The following is a 17,001-nucleotide window of genomic DNA, read 5'->3' as shown; positions in this document are numbered from 1 at the left end:
CTTTTATTTTACTGTAATAACCGGTCAGCAGCCGGTGGATTAACCGAGGTCCCTGTGCCTCAGACGCTTGGATCCTGCGTGGAGCTGAGCTCGGTGTGCTTGGGTTGTGTGTGGGGAGCTCCGTGGGCCCGAGCGCCGCTCTGCAGAGCGCTCAGGAAGCAGGGGATGTGCTAAGGATTTTTTTGACAAAAAGCAGAAGTGTCACCGGAGGGGGGGGCGGGGGGGGGGAAGAAACATAACAAAGCCCAGCAAGGGAAACCGTTCTCTTGTCGGCTCCCACGAGAACCTGTGCCTTGCTCTCTGGAACAGCCGTAAAATTGCAGGGAAAACAAAGGTGGTATTTTGCGGTGGTGGCTGAGGGGTGGGGATTAGGTCATGCTGCGGGGGGGTCCGAGTCTGGCTGCTGTGCGAGCGAGGGCTGCAGGATCCCGGGTCAGACATGCCGCTCACAATGCGAGCTGAGCCGTGAAGTTTCCGTCTCCAGCCCTCTTGCTGCCGTGTCTGTGTGTGCTTTCGAACGCTCCGGCTGCGATCCGAGGTTGAGATTCTTTCATGCAGTTTTATCTTTCCCTCGCTTCCCCCCCCCCACCTTTTTTTTCTCGTAATGGCAAGTTAGCAGCAGTTTGCTGTCATGCTGGAACTATTCCTGTCTAAGTTGTCCTCTCTTCTGAGTTCCGATCATCCTCAACACCCCCAGAATCTTTTCAATGAAAGAACGTCCTCCTCTGAATCCAAAATGGGCTCTCTCTTCCCTCCCTGTCTTCTGCCATTATCCTCACGCACCAGCTCTTCCTCTAGCTAGTGGTATTGCCAGCACCGTGGCCTAAGGCCAAGGGAGTTAGACAAAGCAGTCCTTGCAGTTGCACATATCGCATTCAGAGTGATATGACTGCAAATGGCCCCCTCCTTTCTGGAGCTTAATTCTGAGTGGAAGGAGATTGCTTCGCTATTGTGCTTCAATTAAATGCCCCCAGACAGGAGGATAAATCCTAGGTTTGCTTCCAAACCTGGGGTGAAGGATCGCCCCCACTCCGCCCTGTCCTGCAGAGGAGAGGAAAACAGGAAATCTGTCCCTTTTGGCCTGAAATCAGCCCTGCAGAAGCCTCTCTGTATGAATGCTGAATATTTTGGTCTCGGCCGACGGAGGGCTCTGGCCAGCTGTGGATCTCGCAGGGATTTTCCTCTGGGAGGTAATGCTGCTTCCCTGCAGTGCAGGGCTTCTGGTGCAGGAGTATTTGGAAAGGCAACGTCGGCTCAGCTCTGGAGCTGTGTCCTTGCTGCAGACAGAACTCTTCTCAAGTTTAGGCTGAGAGTGGCTGCTCTGCAAAATCAGGTTTAAACTGTGCTCAGTAAGGGGAGCAAGTGAGGTGAAGCAGTTGTGGTTGGTGGGTGACTGTGCTCTGTTCTTCACGGGAGCCTGTTTGGGACTTAAAAATCTGGCCTGAAGTCCTGAGGGAGAGGAGTTGTTGGGGAGGGAGGAAATATGGGGAGGAAGCTTCTGTGGGTTGTCAGCAGATCTGGGGATGACTGCGGGTGAGGAAAATGCTGCTGCTCCGCAAGTGACTCAGGATGCTGGAAGCATCTGGGTGCTGACTCCTCACCAGGCTGAGGGAAGGAGAACGTGTTGTCACAGCAGAATTCGGTGCCTGTTCCTCGTCCCCATTGCCCAGGTCAGTGGTGCCACTTGGCCCTGGGTGTCTGCAGCTGGGCTTGCAGTATTTTGTCTGAATTATCAGTGAACTTCCCTGGAGGGCCTGTGCTCTGGGAATTGGGCATGGAGCACCCCAGGCAGTCAGTTTGTTTCCTCTTGCTTATCATACTGAATCCTGTGAAGTAGTTTCCTGCTTGTCTTGTCTTGTGTTTCATATTGTTTAACTCTATTCCTCTGTAAGAGGGCCAGCTGCTGAGTTCAAGTAGAGCATCTCCATTGACTTCAGTGGGACCAGAGAGATTTACACCAGCTGTAAATTGGTCTGTAGTTTGTCTTTCCCTTTGTTTCCGTGTGTTTTCTGCATCTGTGGCTATCCACCAGCATTCCTATTTAGTTCAGAGTATGCACAGGTCAGAAGGAAGTAGTTTTAAGATACAGAAGCCAGCAGAGACAGCTTGGGATTTTCCTTTGGTTTTGTTCTCATTCTTGCAGGAATGTCAGGTTCCAAGACATGACCCTGTTCCTGTAATAAAGCCTAAAATCTATTGTATGTTGCATCTGGAAAAATGAGTTCCAGCAGGCTGTGACAAGGGAAGAAGCTGTGTCTTGAACAAGTGGTGTCCTGCACAAGAAGTACCACAGTAGCTAAGGACCAGAGTCACTCTCTGTGCACCTGCCACACCTCACAGCAGCTGTAGGGTTCTTGGTGAAAAATGTCAGTTCTCACTGAGAGGTGAAATGAGAAGAATTTCCCTCACTGGGGCTGTAGTGTGCAACTGGGGAGACTGATTCCATTCAGTCCTGAGAAATGACACCAAGCATGCTAGGCTGTTCCTTATCTTATTAATATTGCAGTGCAGACTTGCAAGAGCAAATGGCTTACTTGTCACCCTTTGGAGGCAGCTCATGTTTGATACTGTCCATGTTGAGAGGTTGCTTTTGGAGTGGGAGTGTTGGGAAGAATCCTGTTTGTAGGCAGAGCAGAGTGTTCATGCCTTAGCAGAGAGATAACTTCTAGGAAATACACTCCCCCCCCTTCAATTCAAGCTGAAATTTGCTGGTTTCCTGATCTCTTGAAATCCACATGAAGTTAAAAATTATGTGAAAAGAAGCACGCTGAACACGTTTCAGAATTAGCAATTTTCAAGTGGACTTGTTCAGACGTTGAGAAAACCAGTGCTTTTGGCTTTGTCTACCTGTGTGTTGAGCACTGGCATGGTTTTCACAGTCAGCAAATCTCCACATCATCCTCACCCATGACATGCTGGTGAAGTTGCAGAGTGGTTTTGGTTCTTGCTAACTTGATTCCTTTTGGATAAAAGTAAAGTAAAAGCTCTGCTCCAGTTGTGCAACACTGATGCCTCATCCCTTTTGATGGGAACACAAGGATCCAAACCAAAGACTGGGCAGCTTTGAACTGATGCTGATGCTTAGTCTGGGGCAGCAGACTAAAATCTAATCTTAAATCATCCCCCCTCACCCCAGCTGCGTGTGGTGGATGTGAACCAAGTGCTTTCATCTTCTGATACTTCCCTTGTGTCAAATAACTTGCCAGTGTAGAAGTAGCCTGTGTCTTAAGCTAGAAAAGAGGAATGATGTGGAGTCCAAGTGAGTGTCTTTTGTTTTTCTGATGTAAAAAATAAAAAAAGAGCCAGGAGGGTGGGAAGAGGAGACATAAAACGTGACTCTTATCCACATGGAAGGATTAAATAGAACGATGGTACTAAAGGAAAGGCTCGGAGTGTGACAGATCAAAAGAGCAAGGCCTCTGGCTGTTACAAGAAAGAACGTCCTAGTTCTTGAGAACATATTTATGTGTGCACACAGGATATTTTTTAAAAGGAAATAGTTTTATTCAAAGAAAGGTCTGTTTCTGCCACCAGGGCGGTTTAAGGGGGAAATAGTGGGTGAAAATAAATTTTTCACAGGCAGTGCTATGAGGAATGTTTTTGTGCTAATGAGAACAGGGTCTATTATTTTAAATTAAAAAAAAAATAATATATTGGAAGGTTGGGGGAAACGGGGGCCGTCTGTTTTCACTCTGGGTTGGCACCTCCTGTCGAGTTCAGTGTGTGGCTTGGCTGTGCAGTAGGTCTGCTTGTACAGACGTGCATGTGGTGTCCTGTGGATGGCAAGGAGTTCTTGTTGAACTCGAACCAAGTGCATACAGGGCTAAGGAATCAAATATTCTTGTAGTCAGCCAAAACTCTGCAGTTGTGGTTCAGGCTGCGTTCAGATACTCACTGCAGAAATGGCCGTGCTAGTTGAAGGTGTTACCTCTCCCCTGCACTGGAGGATACTTGCCTGGCAATGTATGTTGGCAGAGTAGCTTCTCTGAGCATTTCTCATGTGTTTTGTTGCAAAGTTGTCTGGTTTCTGACAGAAGTTACATCCTCTCAGTTACAATATTCCAGCCTGGTTGTCTCACACTGCATCTGTCAGGAATCAAAGTGCTCTCACCTGGAGCAGATGAGGAGGGTCCTCCAGTTGTGTGGCAGAGGCAGCAACCTCCAGCACTGGGCTCTGGATGATGAGGTAATGGCCATTAGCCATCTAAATGGCAACAGCCTTTATGTTACAAACAACCTCAGCTTGAAGAGGCTGTGACAGTGAGATTCCACAGACTATACCATGTACCTTGGATAAACTCCAGGCTCCAGGTATTGCTTCTTACACGGTGTCAAGTTCACATGTACAGAGAGTATGTAAAATGGCAGTTTACCTGTGGTTTTGCAGGACCTTACAAAGTACAGGCCAGGACAGGAACTTGTGTTCAGCAGGGGTTGGCTCTTGACTTGTCTAAGTCAGTTCTGCATGAGGAACTCAGTGAGTTGGGCAACTACTGATTTTACTTTGAGTAAAGGAGTGTGACAGTGGAGCTGTGTAGATGTCGTGGCATCTACTGGGAGCAGATGAGGGGGGAGTACTTCACTGTCCTGTTCCTTCAGGGTGCACAATAAGCTGCCTTTCCAGTTACTTCTCCAGGAAGCAGCACCAATGGAATTAAGAATTAAAACAAATTTGCATCACTGCTCAGGTTTGGAGACAGCAGCAAAGGAGCTGAATGAATCCCTACAAACCTATTGGAAATTAATGGGAAGATTCCCTGTCAGTGAGAGTTTAGGTAAACAAAGATTGATTCTAGATCCATTGTTTCCCAGGGTGTTAATTTGGGCTTCAAGAGACTTCTGGAAGGAAAAGATTTTGATACAGAAATCTCATTTTTGATTGAATTTTCCACCCTCCTGATTAATAAAGATAAATATTGATTAACAAGAAAATCACTATATTTTTGAGGGGAGAAATGCTTCTGGTAGTCTTCTGTTTGCATACAGAAATAAAAGACATTCTTGGCACAAGAATAAATGGGTGTATAAAAGGTTTTGTGTACATTTAATTAGGAAAGTGGAGGGAAGAGAGGGTATATATTAGTTTAGATTTTAAAGAGCAGCAAGCACTAAGACAATTTGGGATGTGGTGCAGGGTGTCACTTGAATCCAGTACCCAGCACACTCCCTTTTTGATTCTGTCACTTCTTAACTGTCTTATCTCCATTGTCATTTTAACATGAGAGCAAGCCTCAATTTCCCCCCCCCCTTTTTTTTTTTTCTCTCTAGTGAATACCTCATAATCACACTGATTTTTGACTGGGTATTGACTGTGAGACTTCCTGGCCTAATTTTTCTTCTAGCTATAATAGCAGTAGCTGGTGGTTTGGTTTTTTTGTTTTTTTTTTTTAAATTTTTGTATGTGAGATATACAGGATGTTCAGACATACAGATATATTTTTTGGGTTAATTGAGTAATAGTCATCCAAGACCCAGGGCTTCTCCTTGAGATAAACATACGAAGTGATGGGTCAAAAAGCTCAAGGTCTGCGACCCTTTGAGATACTAATATCCCCACAATTAATTTCATTTTAATGATTGCATCATCTTAAATTGAGGTGAAGTCAAGGATTTTTCTTTTTTTTTTTTTTTTCCCCTCCAGCTGAGTTTGACTGGCAAAAGTTCTGAGATGGGTGTATGGAGGCTGGTACTGTGGCCAAGTCAAATCCTTTTCTTTGTTCTCTGGGCCTGCTGCTGCTGATAAAGTGGTCGGCGCATGGCATTATGTCTTATTACATTTTTGATGCAGACTGCAAAGAAACGGGTAAACTCACCATGGTTACCACGATCTGTCACTTGGCAGGGCACGCCGTACTCAGCGATGGCCTCTAGTGTCTGCAGCACAGCTCTGCATACGTGGGTACGGGAGACAATACAGCTCCCTGGGCTGCAGCCCCACCGAGCCGGCTGCCCCGGCCCCGGGCTCTGACTCAGAGTTGCCTGCTCAGAGTTCTTGTTTGGTTTTGTTCAGTGTTGACTGAGTCACTGCTGGATTCAAGCTCCCGTGCTGAGACCAACTCCTGTCCACTGCTGGCTTTCACATCTGGGAAACTTTCTTGGTCAGGCCCTACTTTCCCTGCTTGGTTTTGGCACATCATGTTTCTAGGAGGGTTTCTTCCTTATCTAGACACATCCTGCTGTGTTATTTCTTACAGGCCAAGTATGTGTCATTGCTTCAACCGACATAATCTGAAACAGAGACTAAATTTTCTGTACTAAATTATCTTTAACCAATAATCTGCTGATAAATTGGGTTTTGTTTTGCATGGTCTGCAGCTGAGGTTTGCTCGGTGGGTAGGGCTGCAATCCTGAGCACGGTCATTAGAGTCCTTGCCTTAATCCTGAACCAGTTTGGAGCTCCCAGGTCTTGTATGTGACTGCTTGCAATAATTGCTCAGGAACAAGTCTTTGCAGGAAGGGTCTTTTGTTTTACTGTGCATGAGGAAAAGTCGCTGAAGTCTTTCTCTGCTTAATTGAGATAATTAAACCTTCTTACCTTGCAGCACAAGGGGCTCATTAACGTTTTTGAAGCATTTTGAAGTCCTTGGAGGAAAGATGTGGTTTGCTGTTGTGTCATGTTTGATAACTGTTGAAATTTAGTCATCTGGACTTGAAATACTGACTTGAGTTGTAGATACAGGAATTTTACAATTGAGCTGATAATGTGAAGAACTAATTGAGAGAATAGCTGGCAAGTGTAGTGTTCCTTCTGTACTTTAAGGGCATGTTGTTTATGTTTTTTTGGGTTTTACTCTGCTTTAGCAAAATGTGACAGCTCCACATGAAACCTTGGTGACAGAGATGCAGATTGTAATGCTGTAAAATTTAGCATCTTAGTTAAAGACAGAGAAAACTTGCTTTTTAAATGTGACCTAGTGACCAGCCCAATTTACCATTTTGGGATTTCACATCCAGGTAACTGGTAAAAATTGAGAACACACTCTCTTCTCATAATGAACACACCGCCACAGTGATACCCTGTGATTAATTCTGAAGTGGAGACTTCCCAGCTGAGGAGAAGAGCCTGTTCCACTATGTTCAGCAGTGCTTTTTACCCTGTAACTTTTTGCAGTTTCTCTGTAAAATATGAATGAAATCACTTGCAACTCTAGAACAAAGCTGAAGATTTACATAGTTCTGAGCCCCAGTGACTTGTAGTATCAGTTTAATTTAGATTTAAATGAAGGTTGGTAAATGAGATCTGCTCCTCAAGTGAAAGACAGTTGGGAATTTTCAGCGCAGGAGTTTGTAAGGGGGAAGGTTTTTCCAGACAGCAGGCAGCCTGTCTGTGCCTACAGGCGAAGACGGCAGCATCGGCGGGTGCAGGGGCACTTCAGCTGCAGGAGTGAGCCAGTGGGGTGCTGTAGTGCTCCCTCAGTCCTGAGCGTTCAGTCCATAGCCAGCAGGACCTCCAGCACTCCTGTGAAATGGGCAGCATAATTAAGCCCCCTAAGAAAAACCTAAAAGTTGTTTCTCAAAGCCAAATTCTTACCGTTGTGGGGTGAGGGGGAAGAAGCGTTTTGAATGTTTATTTCTGGGGCACTTTGTCACTGATCATATTTGGGTCTGTTTCTGTACCTCCTAGCTGACTCAGAACCCTGTAGATGTGAATATAATCTTTTATAACTGTAGGAAAAGTAACCGTAACCCCAAGTGATGCTGTTTACTGGTCTAGCACAATTTGACTGGCTAAAAACATTTGGTATCACACAGGGGGAAAACGGCTGCTCTCCTCTCTTCTGGTGTTACACAATGAGCAGCAGATCTGACACACCTCAACTGACTGTGCCCTGTGAACAGTTTTGGCATCGGCTGAAAATAGTACTGAGGGTAACTTGCATTGGCCATGCAATGACACTTTGAGTTGCAAAATTACTTTCAGATAACTTGCACTGTAAAAGTAAAAATAGCACAGCACATTAGACTCATCTGTGTGGAATGTATATATGCAAAAATAGGGCTCCTTAATATTTACAGTTGGTCTAGGCAGCACAACCTGTCATGCTGCACTCTTTCACTTTTAGGCAAACACTGATAGTGTTGCAGGCTGTGCTATTTCCAAATGCACAGCAAACAGGAGAGAAACGTTAATGTAACTGTTTTCTTCCTAGCAGACTGTGACTCTCAAATGCCATTAGGGAGCTTAGCCAAAGGTGAGAGGTCACAGCTTTAGAAAAAAGTGATTAAAGTGTGTCCCAATGTAACAGACTAATTAATCGTTAGATAATAACAGACTTTTTTCTGCTCTTCTCTCTCTGCAGCTGGGAGTGTTCACTCTCCCTCCACAAGCATGGCAACATCTGCACAGTATAGACAGCTTATAAACGACTACGGACCCCCGTCTCTAGGCTATACACAAGGGATGCAGGTACAGCTCTGCTTGTTGTTCTTCTTTAATCAGATCACTGACCCCACGCTTGCATAGGAGCGTGGACTGCAGCCTGTAATCTGAGGTATTCCTCCCTCCCACCAAGATGTGAAATCAAACCCAAATGGCAGACTGATTCATCACACATGTCTTGGGATCGAATTAGACTGAGCAGGGTGCTGAGTGAGATTGGTTACTAATTAACCATTAGTCCCCTCTGAGTCACAGCGAAACATGTCTTGAGTTATGTTCTGATAGCAAGGGCTCTAATGTATTTTAAAATCATTTGTTAAAAAAATGAGTATTTCAATACTGGTTTTCTTCAGCAAATTTATACTCCAAAATGTGGTCTCATGAAGTGTGTCAAAGTCTGTCCCACGGGCTGCTCCAGGAATCCAGTGGCAAACTTCCTGTGAAATGTGTTTGACTTTGTAGCATTTCCCTTATGATATGGGCAGTTTTGGTTTACCTGCTTCTCACTCTCTGCCTAGCTACCTTCTCCACAAAATAGACACCTAAACATTGAAAAAAGCAGAAACAGAGTTAAAGAAGCAGTGCTCAGTTTGCTGTTTGATCCCAGCTTTTGAAGGGCACCTAGCATCATGTCCAGCTGTAGCTGCAACTCCAGAAAGACATGTTTATATAATACACCTGAATTTTATTTATTTATTTATTTTAAAAGTGGCTTCCAGGGCTGTGTCTGGTCCTCCATGAATTTCCAGTTGCTGTTTCTTGTCATTGTTTTGGTTTTAGCAGTATTTGATTGACACTATTTTACTTCCAACTGCAGGGTACCAGCAGCAGTCAAGTACCGCAGAGCAAATATGCAGAACTTCTAGCTATCATAGAAGAATTAGGAAAAGAGATTAGACCCACATACGCTGGGAGTAAAAGTGCTATGGAGAGGCTAAAAAGAGGTAACATTTAAATTTATTTTAAAAAAATGGTGACCCATACACTTTGTGCACTGACTGCTTGCATACAGCCTTGTGACAACTGTTTCCTTTGAAAAGAGACAGCTGGCTTGAGCTTGTTATTAAGCTGGGTGTATTCAGAAGCAACTGAAACTCTGGGATACTCTATTCATACTGTTTTTGATAGATAAAACAGTGACAAAACATGTTTCATGTGCATGAGGGGAGTTTCAGTTAATAGAACCCTTCAGGTGTCTAATGGGTATGTTCTTTCAGGTTTCTGGTGACTTACTTGCCCCTTCAATTCCCTTTTCTCCCCGGTCTAAATATACAGCCAAGCATTGTTTACTTCTTCTCATAGACATCACCCATCTACTTGACTCAGGAGTCTTTACTGAAAGTGCATTTTGTCTAACGAGATACTGCACTGTGGGATTTCACACTAAGGCTGCTGGAGAGAACAGCTACAAAATTTTTTTTAAAAAAAGATTGTCAGGGAAGGCTGTTCAGAGTGAGATGTCAAACACACATTCCTCCTCTCTGTGGAGTCTTGGGCTGCTTCAGCTCTGTTACCTATCATCAAGTGGATGTCATTAAGAGTCCACTAGTAAGGGATGTAGAAGCTTTTAGGCCTGGCTGATGAGGTCTGTCTAGCTCTGCTTTGTCAGCTAAAAGGGGTAATAAATGCCCTTTCCTTGCAGTGTAAAAGAAACCCCCACGTGCCCCTCTGCTGACATCAGCTTGACATTGTCCTCTGCAGGGGACGTGCAAGGGATATTTCTGAAGGAGCAGTGGCACATTCCACTGCTCCAGCTCCTGAAATGACCCTGAAAGGCCATCAACAGCAGTTGTGCTGGCAGTTCTATCCTTTGCCAGCATAACCCAGTTGCCTTTTCCTCCCTTTCCTTGGTCCTTGTGCCGAGCTTGGCTCACGCATTCCATGTGGAATGGGAATGTTCCTGTAACAGACTAACTTCACCACCTTGCAAATCCCTCTTACATTTACCCAAGACTACAAAGCTTTATTTAAGGCTCAACCATTATGGAAGAGTAATATATCTGCCGTGACATGCAGTAAAATGACTAGTAGCTGTTCTGGGAAAGGATGCAATAAAGTCTGCTGATGAGTGGTAAGTGGAATCTGGCCCAGCTAAAATCAATGTTGCTGGAGTCTCTCTTTATTGCATTGCCTGAGTCAGTATTAATAGCTCATGAATGGCAATAGGCTAACAGGGACAACTTGAGAGAGAGTAGGAGAGATGCAGATGTTCTCCAAGTGGAATGGTTCAGTTTGGTGAAGAAAAGTTGTTTTGCTGCTTCTTGCAGTATTTAGTTTGTTGGTTAGTGTAGGTTTAAGATTCATTGCTGCCACTGTTACTTGCCAGTGTTGAGAAGAATCCCAAATAAATACCTTTTGCTGCCATCTTTTGGTCACAAACATACCTCTTTGCATTTTGGGAGAGTAATGGCTGAAGGAGCATGTGCAAGTGTAAGACAAAAGTGATTGAGGGTAATAACCACGTGACTGCAGCCTCCATGGCCATGAGGAGATTATTCCTGAAAAAAGTCCCTGTCCCCAGCTCTACCTGCTCCTAAGCATAGAGGCTACTGACCTCTAAAATTGGCCAAATTCCCAGTGTTCTACATAATTCAGGGCAGTTCTGCTGCATAAACTGGGCGTCCTGCCACCAGCCCCAGGTCTGCACTGCTCCGAGTACTGGGTTGTGCATCCCACAGCTGCAGGGTGCAGCCTCACTCCTCTGGGTCAGTTGAACCCTCTGGATGTGAAGGCTGTTGCTCTGGTCTGGGCTAGCAGCTTTCTACAAACATAATCCATTAGTTCTAAATAGAGATTGAGCCTCATCTATTGCCTTGCTGTCCTTTTTCCACCATGTAAGGAGCATGATTGAGCAGGGAAATCACCTTATTTTCTTGTTGGCAAAATACAACCTGGTTTCTTGTAGAAAAATCTGCCCTTCTCTCATTTTAAAATCTATCTCAAGCTTTGTTCTTTCAGCAGCTCCATGAACATAAATGTAGATTTAGTTCCAGGATTAAGAATCAAGGTCCAGATTGCCGGAACTCAAGGCAACAGGACTTGTGGAAAATTCCACGTTATGTCTTATCAGATCAGAGCAGATATGGCAGCCTGTAAAGTGGTGATGATTTACACTGGGAGCTGAGCCAGTGTTAGGAGGTAACTTCTTGCACACACCGTAAAAAAATTACTCTGAGTCTTACAAGAGATGTAACTTGTGTTCAAGCACTTTTATGAGGGCTTGGATTTTGATGTGTCCTCTCTGAGGAGAGCTATCCCAAGGTATTAAGACTTTCAGAGCTTGCTAAAATGACTCCCCACATAACTTCAGTTTGTTTTTTTTTTTTTTAACACTCCACTGAAGCAAAATAACTCACAGGTTCATAAGGTGACTTTTTTTTTTTTCCATTCTGTTAAGTCTCTGGTTTTAAATAGGCCTGTACTGCCCATTAAGATATACCTGCTACTGCAGACCTACAAATCTTACCATGCTCTGATTCGTGGTTTAGTCCCTTTCTAATTTGAAAGGCCAGTTTGGGAAAGCAAACTAAGAGCAGCTGATGTTTGGGAAGGGAGGGATCTCTCCCTTCTCTGAGGCATGCTGTGGTAGCCCTGGCAACTCGGGACGGAAATAGGTAAACCTTGCTCTGGACTGTCATTGCAAGTGTGACCTGAATGAGAGGATTGAAGAGAGGTCCAATTCTTTTGCAGGCATTATCCATGCTCGAGGGTTAGTTCGGGAGTGCTTGGCTGAGACGGAGCGAAACGCCAGATCCTAGCCCGCCACTTCAGCTGCAGGACCCTCCACCTCCTCACGAAGAAAGAGTAACACTTATTCCTTTTGACTCTTGAAACATTCAGATGAATTCCTTTATTTTGAATGTTTTATCTTTCTTGTTTTGCCCTTGCAAAAATGTATAGTTAAGAAAGAGAAAACAAGGATTTTTCCACGTTCTGAGGGTTTGCATTTTGTAAAGACGTTCAGACTCCCTGAAATGTTTCTAAAACATGAAAACTGAGCTGCATGCAGAGGAATGCTCCTTCTCTCCCAGGCTACATTTCAGTTCTCTTCCTACCCAGCCACAGCCTCACTCTGTTTTTTGTTTTTTTTTTTTTCTTTGACTATATTCACTTAACCCCAAACTGTCAATCTTTCAAGGTTTGACATAAGCTCTAAGGATTTTTTTTAATAACTGCAGAATAGCATGCTGTACCTAGTAGTCTGCTAAGTCACAATTTGTCATACAGCATAGACCCTGCTTAGAAATAACCTTCCCTTTCTCTTACTTTTCCTTTTTTGTTCGTTTTGCATAAACATTTGCATGACTGTTAGTGCTTTGAAGTCCATTTAAAGTGCATGAGTTATATGGAAAATAGGGAAACCTATTAAATAATAACAAGGTCCTGGAAAGCTAATTTCTACATTAAGGCTGGAGATTTCAGTTTAATGTTTGCCAAAAAAGAAAATTCTGGATAAATAACTAGAACTGTTATTTGCATCTTTGTATGTATTTATTACTTGACGTAATAAAGCTTATTTTCATTAACAGTTTGTATTAAAACTATGTACAGTCACTTTAATCGGGTTCATGCTCCATGAACAACAACTCTGAACAGGTAAGATTTAACCTTCATGCAGGAGGCTCAAATTCAGGAACAGGCAAAGGAATGGGCCTGCAGGTCACTGCTGTGTTTCCACCTGTGGCACAGTCTGGGTGCAGCTGATCTCTGTAAGAAGGTGGCAGAGTTGCCAGTTGATTTCCAAATGCATCTATGGTTTCAGTTCTTGAAGCACTCTCCCTTCGCTGCTGAATGCCAAAGCTCAGTGGCACTGCCATCCAACAGTGAAACAGAAGTTCTCATTAAGCAGTTAGAGTTGTTAAAATGATTGAAACAGGAAAGTATACTTCACCAGGGGCTCCAAAGTAACAGGAAAAGCAGGAAAAGCAGCTGCATGTGTTTGCATAAAATGGGAAGCTGTCAAAATCAGTCAAGATGCCAAAATGCTCAAGTTTAACTGCAGCATAGCGTAAGCATAATAAATGACTGTACAGTCAAATCTAGATCCTAAGGAAGATGGGATAGTTTAGATATCTAATACATATAGAGCTATGGATACCTGAAGAAAATACAGTATGAAGAGGCAAAATTAATTACTTCACAGTTTGGATGGATTAGATTCTGTTGCCTTGGGAGGCAGCTTCCAGCATGTGTTGGTCTTTATCTGTAATGACCCAGTTTTACCTTTTTGTTGAAGAAGTTGACTGAGCAGCCCTTGCTTGCAGGAGTGCTTTCCCCTCTGGAGCTCATATCACTGCTCCAGGTAAGATTTGTAAAGTCTCCATTACCAGTGTTGGAATGTTTGCAGCTCCTTTTGAACAAGGACTGGTTTATCATCTGAACCTGGCAGAAGCAGCTGCTAGAAGTGATCAGTGAGGCGATGGCAGGTGGAAGCAGGACCACACGGCTGCTGTTACCCCTGCAGCTCTGCAGTGATGGTGGGTCACTGCTCCTTCTGTGTCTGGGTTGTGCTTGGGAACCCCTGCACCCTCTGTTTGTCTGGAAACTGTGTTTAGATAGGATGACAAATGCTTCCCTTACCCTGCTCAGGCGAGTCAGTATCTCACATGATTATTTATTATCCAATTGTTGCATCTCTTTGAAATGCTTTTTCCGTTCTAGGTTTTCCTTTGCTCTCCTTTTTTTCTCCTGCTTCTTTTTCTCTGATGCTTTCTTCTCTTTGAAAACATCACTGGCCTCACCTTTGTAGAAAAGGTCAACCTTTTCCTGCAGGATTTCTCTGGCGATCTTCCGGTTCTGCTCCACTGATCTTGTTTGATGACACTGAAGAAATACAACAGGACATTTTTACTGGAACTTGAACCTGTTTATTCTTCTGCTGTCCATTTCAGTTTACATGCTCCTGCCATTACAGTAAACAAAGTCTCCTCCCCCTCAAGCCAAAAGAATCCTCCTGCCAAGAACTGCTGGGACTCTGTGTCCAGATGATAGATTTTGGAGGGGCTGCCTAATAATTATTTGCTACTGTAACTTGCAATTAATTTTGCATTAATCTTTAATGCTTCCATATTACCTTGGAAAGCTTCTTCTGAGTTTTTAACTGTGTCTTCTCTTTGTGATAAGGAAGCGAAGATTAATTTCGAAGTATTAAGTCACCAGAAGTAGGTAAGAATAATGCTTAAAAAGAATCTGCAAAGGAGCTATGGTCAATATGGTAGGGAAGACATTCTGACTCACTTAGGATAGGGGCAGGAAGGTGACAACTGCCACAGAACTGCAGCTACAATGAAGATACTTTTTCTTGAAAACTACAAAATAGTACTGCAGGCCAAAGCCAGGAAGATCAGCTGTGACCCCAAGTTTATCAGTTTCCTGATAGCCAAAACTGCTTCTGGCTTTACAATACATTTAAATTTTTCCTCCATAACATTTGCTCTGTGGTTGTGCTTAAGAATAAAAGGAGACACGAAAGACATGATGCAATTTGTGACTTACCAAAATAAAATATAATTACCTTCACTACGATCCCAGATGGAATATGCTTCAAGACAACACAGTTGTTTGTCTTATTTGTGGCCTGACCTCCTGGGCCATCACCTCTTACAAACTGTTCTTTTAATTCTGCCTCAGTTAGAACAAGGAGATTGGAAGAGTTCTTCTTTCCTGCTGTCTGTAGTAAGGGCACTCTGGGCAGGGAAAATTGCTGCTTCCTCAAAACCCAGGGTCTCCATGATGATGTTCCTATTTCTCTCAGGAGGATTGTAAAGTGAAATAAGCTTGGAATGTTCATACAGAAATGAGGACACAGCTTCTCTGGAATGGAACCTGAAAGAGAAGTGGGGAACAGAGTTTACCATGAGAATCCTTTTAAAAGGATCTAGTTTAGCTGCACAACTTGAGCAATATTCTGGTATTCAGATTTATTGTCAAGGATATTTGAACTGGTTTCACAGGCATTTGTCTTGAAATATTTACCATTCCAAATGGAATTTCAGTTCTCATTGCAATTACTTTTCTTAAAATAATTATTTTGTTGTTGAAAGGAATCTGGAAAACAGTAAATAAGTTAGAACTCCTGCCAACACTTGGAAAATACTAAAGATATCCCCAAAAAATGGGAGGAAAGAGGATATGTCTGTCTTGCAGTCTGACCAAGAAGAGTTTGTGGACACCCTACTCATGCCCAGGTTGCCTTGCTGTCAACAGTACCTGCAATTCACATGTCAACACCTGCTTGAACTCCACCAAAGGAAGAAGGGTGAGGGGGCAGGAATCCTCCTCTGAGGTTGCCTTAAATGTGCTCTAAACTACAGAAAGAAACCTGGAAGAAGCAGCAAATTTACATAATGTAACTGGCCTAATAATGTCTTGGCTTCCCATGTTCACTGGCTTAGTCATGGAAGGCTGCAAAGAGGAGGTAGAGGGGAAAAAGAAAACAATCAGAAAAAACAACAAGACTTCATGCAGAATGTTTCTGTCTGAAGGATATAGATATTAGAATTCAGATCCAGCAGAACAGAGCTTGAGGATTTGAAACAAGTCAGAATGCAACCATGATTTTCACTTGTAAGAATGATGCTTTGATGCTCAGTCAAAACAGGCAACTGGCACACTGCAGAACTCAGCTGTGAGCATTTGCAGGTACAGAAAAATTTATGATTTTGTGTTCCAAGATTCCTTTTTAATGCTAGGTTAGTACAGGAAAGAGTAATCCTTGTCTAAACAGAACACAGGATCTAGCCTTGTCTTTTAACCTTGCTCCATTACAGTGTTTTCCAAATTTTGAGGTTGGGCTCTAGTGTGTGTAGGACTTGGTGAGTGGTCTAACACAGCAAATGCAGTGAACTCCTTCAAATCAGAACTGTTCATTTGTGTTGCTCCTCTTGGGCAGCTCACCCATCCTGCTCTACTCCCCTAACTTTCTAGGTCATCTCTCAAATGGAGGAAGAAGTTCTTGAGTGAGCAGACCACTTCAGCTATAACTTCACATGCTGATTTCTCCCAGGTCACGTTACTACAAAGGCAGGGAAGCACGCACAGAAGTTGTCATGCATTATCCTTATGGATAATGAGGAATGCCAGGTTCTACTGCTGTTAAATGGGACTCCAGCAAGGCGTTAGGTGAGCAATACAACAATACCTGCTGTTATGCTGGCAGTATTTTGACACAGAAGAAAATACTTCAGTGTGGGAGGAAGTGGCACGTGGCAATGAACATCTGTAAAAGCTGAACTTAACCGTGATGAAATAATAATTAAGAAAGCTTTTATGGGCAAGTAAAGATGTCCACTTGGTGGCACTAGAATGTAGTAATAGTTTGGTCTTTTTTTCTTAAAAATTAATGCAGAAAAACAGAACTACCGCCTAGCTCTGAAGTGAGCCTTTACTCAGCAGCAGGTCTAATGCAAGCACTACAGTAGCCTGCTGTGAAACCAAGACCGACAGCTCTGAGCTGCCTGGACCTAACGCGTAAATGCGGGTAAAAAAACATGTTCGCTGCAAGCGTATTTCTGTTGCTTGAAACTATAGCTATAAAACTAAAGAAGACCTAGAAGGCACCACTCGTCTCAAGATTTAACTTCGCACAGCAAGTCTCCACGCAACCCACGCGTTGCAACGCA

General features: G+C 43.6%; 2 protein-coding genes across 2 annotated transcripts; one reads left to right on the top strand and one right to left on the bottom strand.

Moving 5' to 3' along the window:
* The first annotated feature begins 229 nt into the window (after positions 1 to 229).
* On the top strand, positions 230 to 12,921 carry CDK2AP1 (cyclin-dependent kinase 2 associated protein 1). Its single transcript, XM_008935885.1, has 4 exons — positions 230 to 334; positions 8,301 to 8,407; positions 9,198 to 9,324; positions 12,071 to 12,921. Exons 2-4 carry the CDS (start codon positions 8,330 to 8,332, stop codon positions 12,136 to 12,138), a joined length of 273 nt encoding a protein of 90 aa, XP_008934133.1. The 5' UTR covers positions 230 to 334; positions 8,301 to 8,329; the 3' UTR covers positions 12,139 to 12,921.
* Positions 12,922 to 13,990: 1,069 nt separating this feature from the next.
* LOC103768729 (chromosome unknown open reading frame, human C12orf65) lies at positions 13,991 to 15,170 on the bottom strand. Its single transcript, XM_008935884.1, has 2 exons — positions 14,895 to 15,170; positions 13,991 to 14,203 (listed from the first exon to the last, which is right to left on the bottom strand). The coding sequence occupies exons 1-2, from the start codon at positions 15,168 to 15,170 to the stop codon at positions 13,991 to 13,993; spliced, it is 489 nt and encodes a 162-aa protein (XP_008934132.1).
* Between the last annotated feature and the right edge of the window lie 1,831 nt (positions 15,171 to 17,001).

The sequence above is a fragment of the Merops nubicus genome, unplaced genomic scaffold (genome assembly GCF_000691845.1).
Source record: "Merops nubicus isolate BGI_N331 unplaced genomic scaffold, ASM69184v1 scaffold25872, whole genome shotgun sequence".
Lineage (NCBI taxonomy): Eukaryota > Metazoa > Chordata > Aves > Coraciiformes > Meropidae > Merops > Merops nubicus.
This window is presented reverse-complemented; position numbering and strand designations above follow the sequence as displayed.

Excerpts from the sequence above, each read along its gene's own strand:
- CDK2AP1 (XM_008935885.1), top strand. The coding sequence starts at position 8,330 with ATGGCAACATCTGCACAGTATAGACAGCTTATAAACGACTACGGACCC. Across the intron at positions 8,408-9,197 it reads GCTATACACAAGGGATGCAG|GGTACCAGCAGCAGTCAAGT; the intron begins GTACAGCTCTGC and ends TTCCAACTGCAG. Across the intron at positions 9,325-12,070 it reads TATGGAGAGGCTAAAAAGAG|GCATTATCCATGCTCGAGGG; the intron begins GTAACATTTAAA and ends ATTCTTTTGCAG.
- LOC103768729 (XM_008935884.1), bottom strand. The coding sequence starts at position 15,170 with ATGAACATTCCAAGCTTATTTCACTTTACAATCCTCCTGAGAGAAATA. Across the intron at positions 14,204-14,894 it reads CATCTGGGATCGTAGTGAAG|TGTCATCAAACAAGATCAGT; the intron begins GTAATTATATTT and ends GTATTTCTTCAG.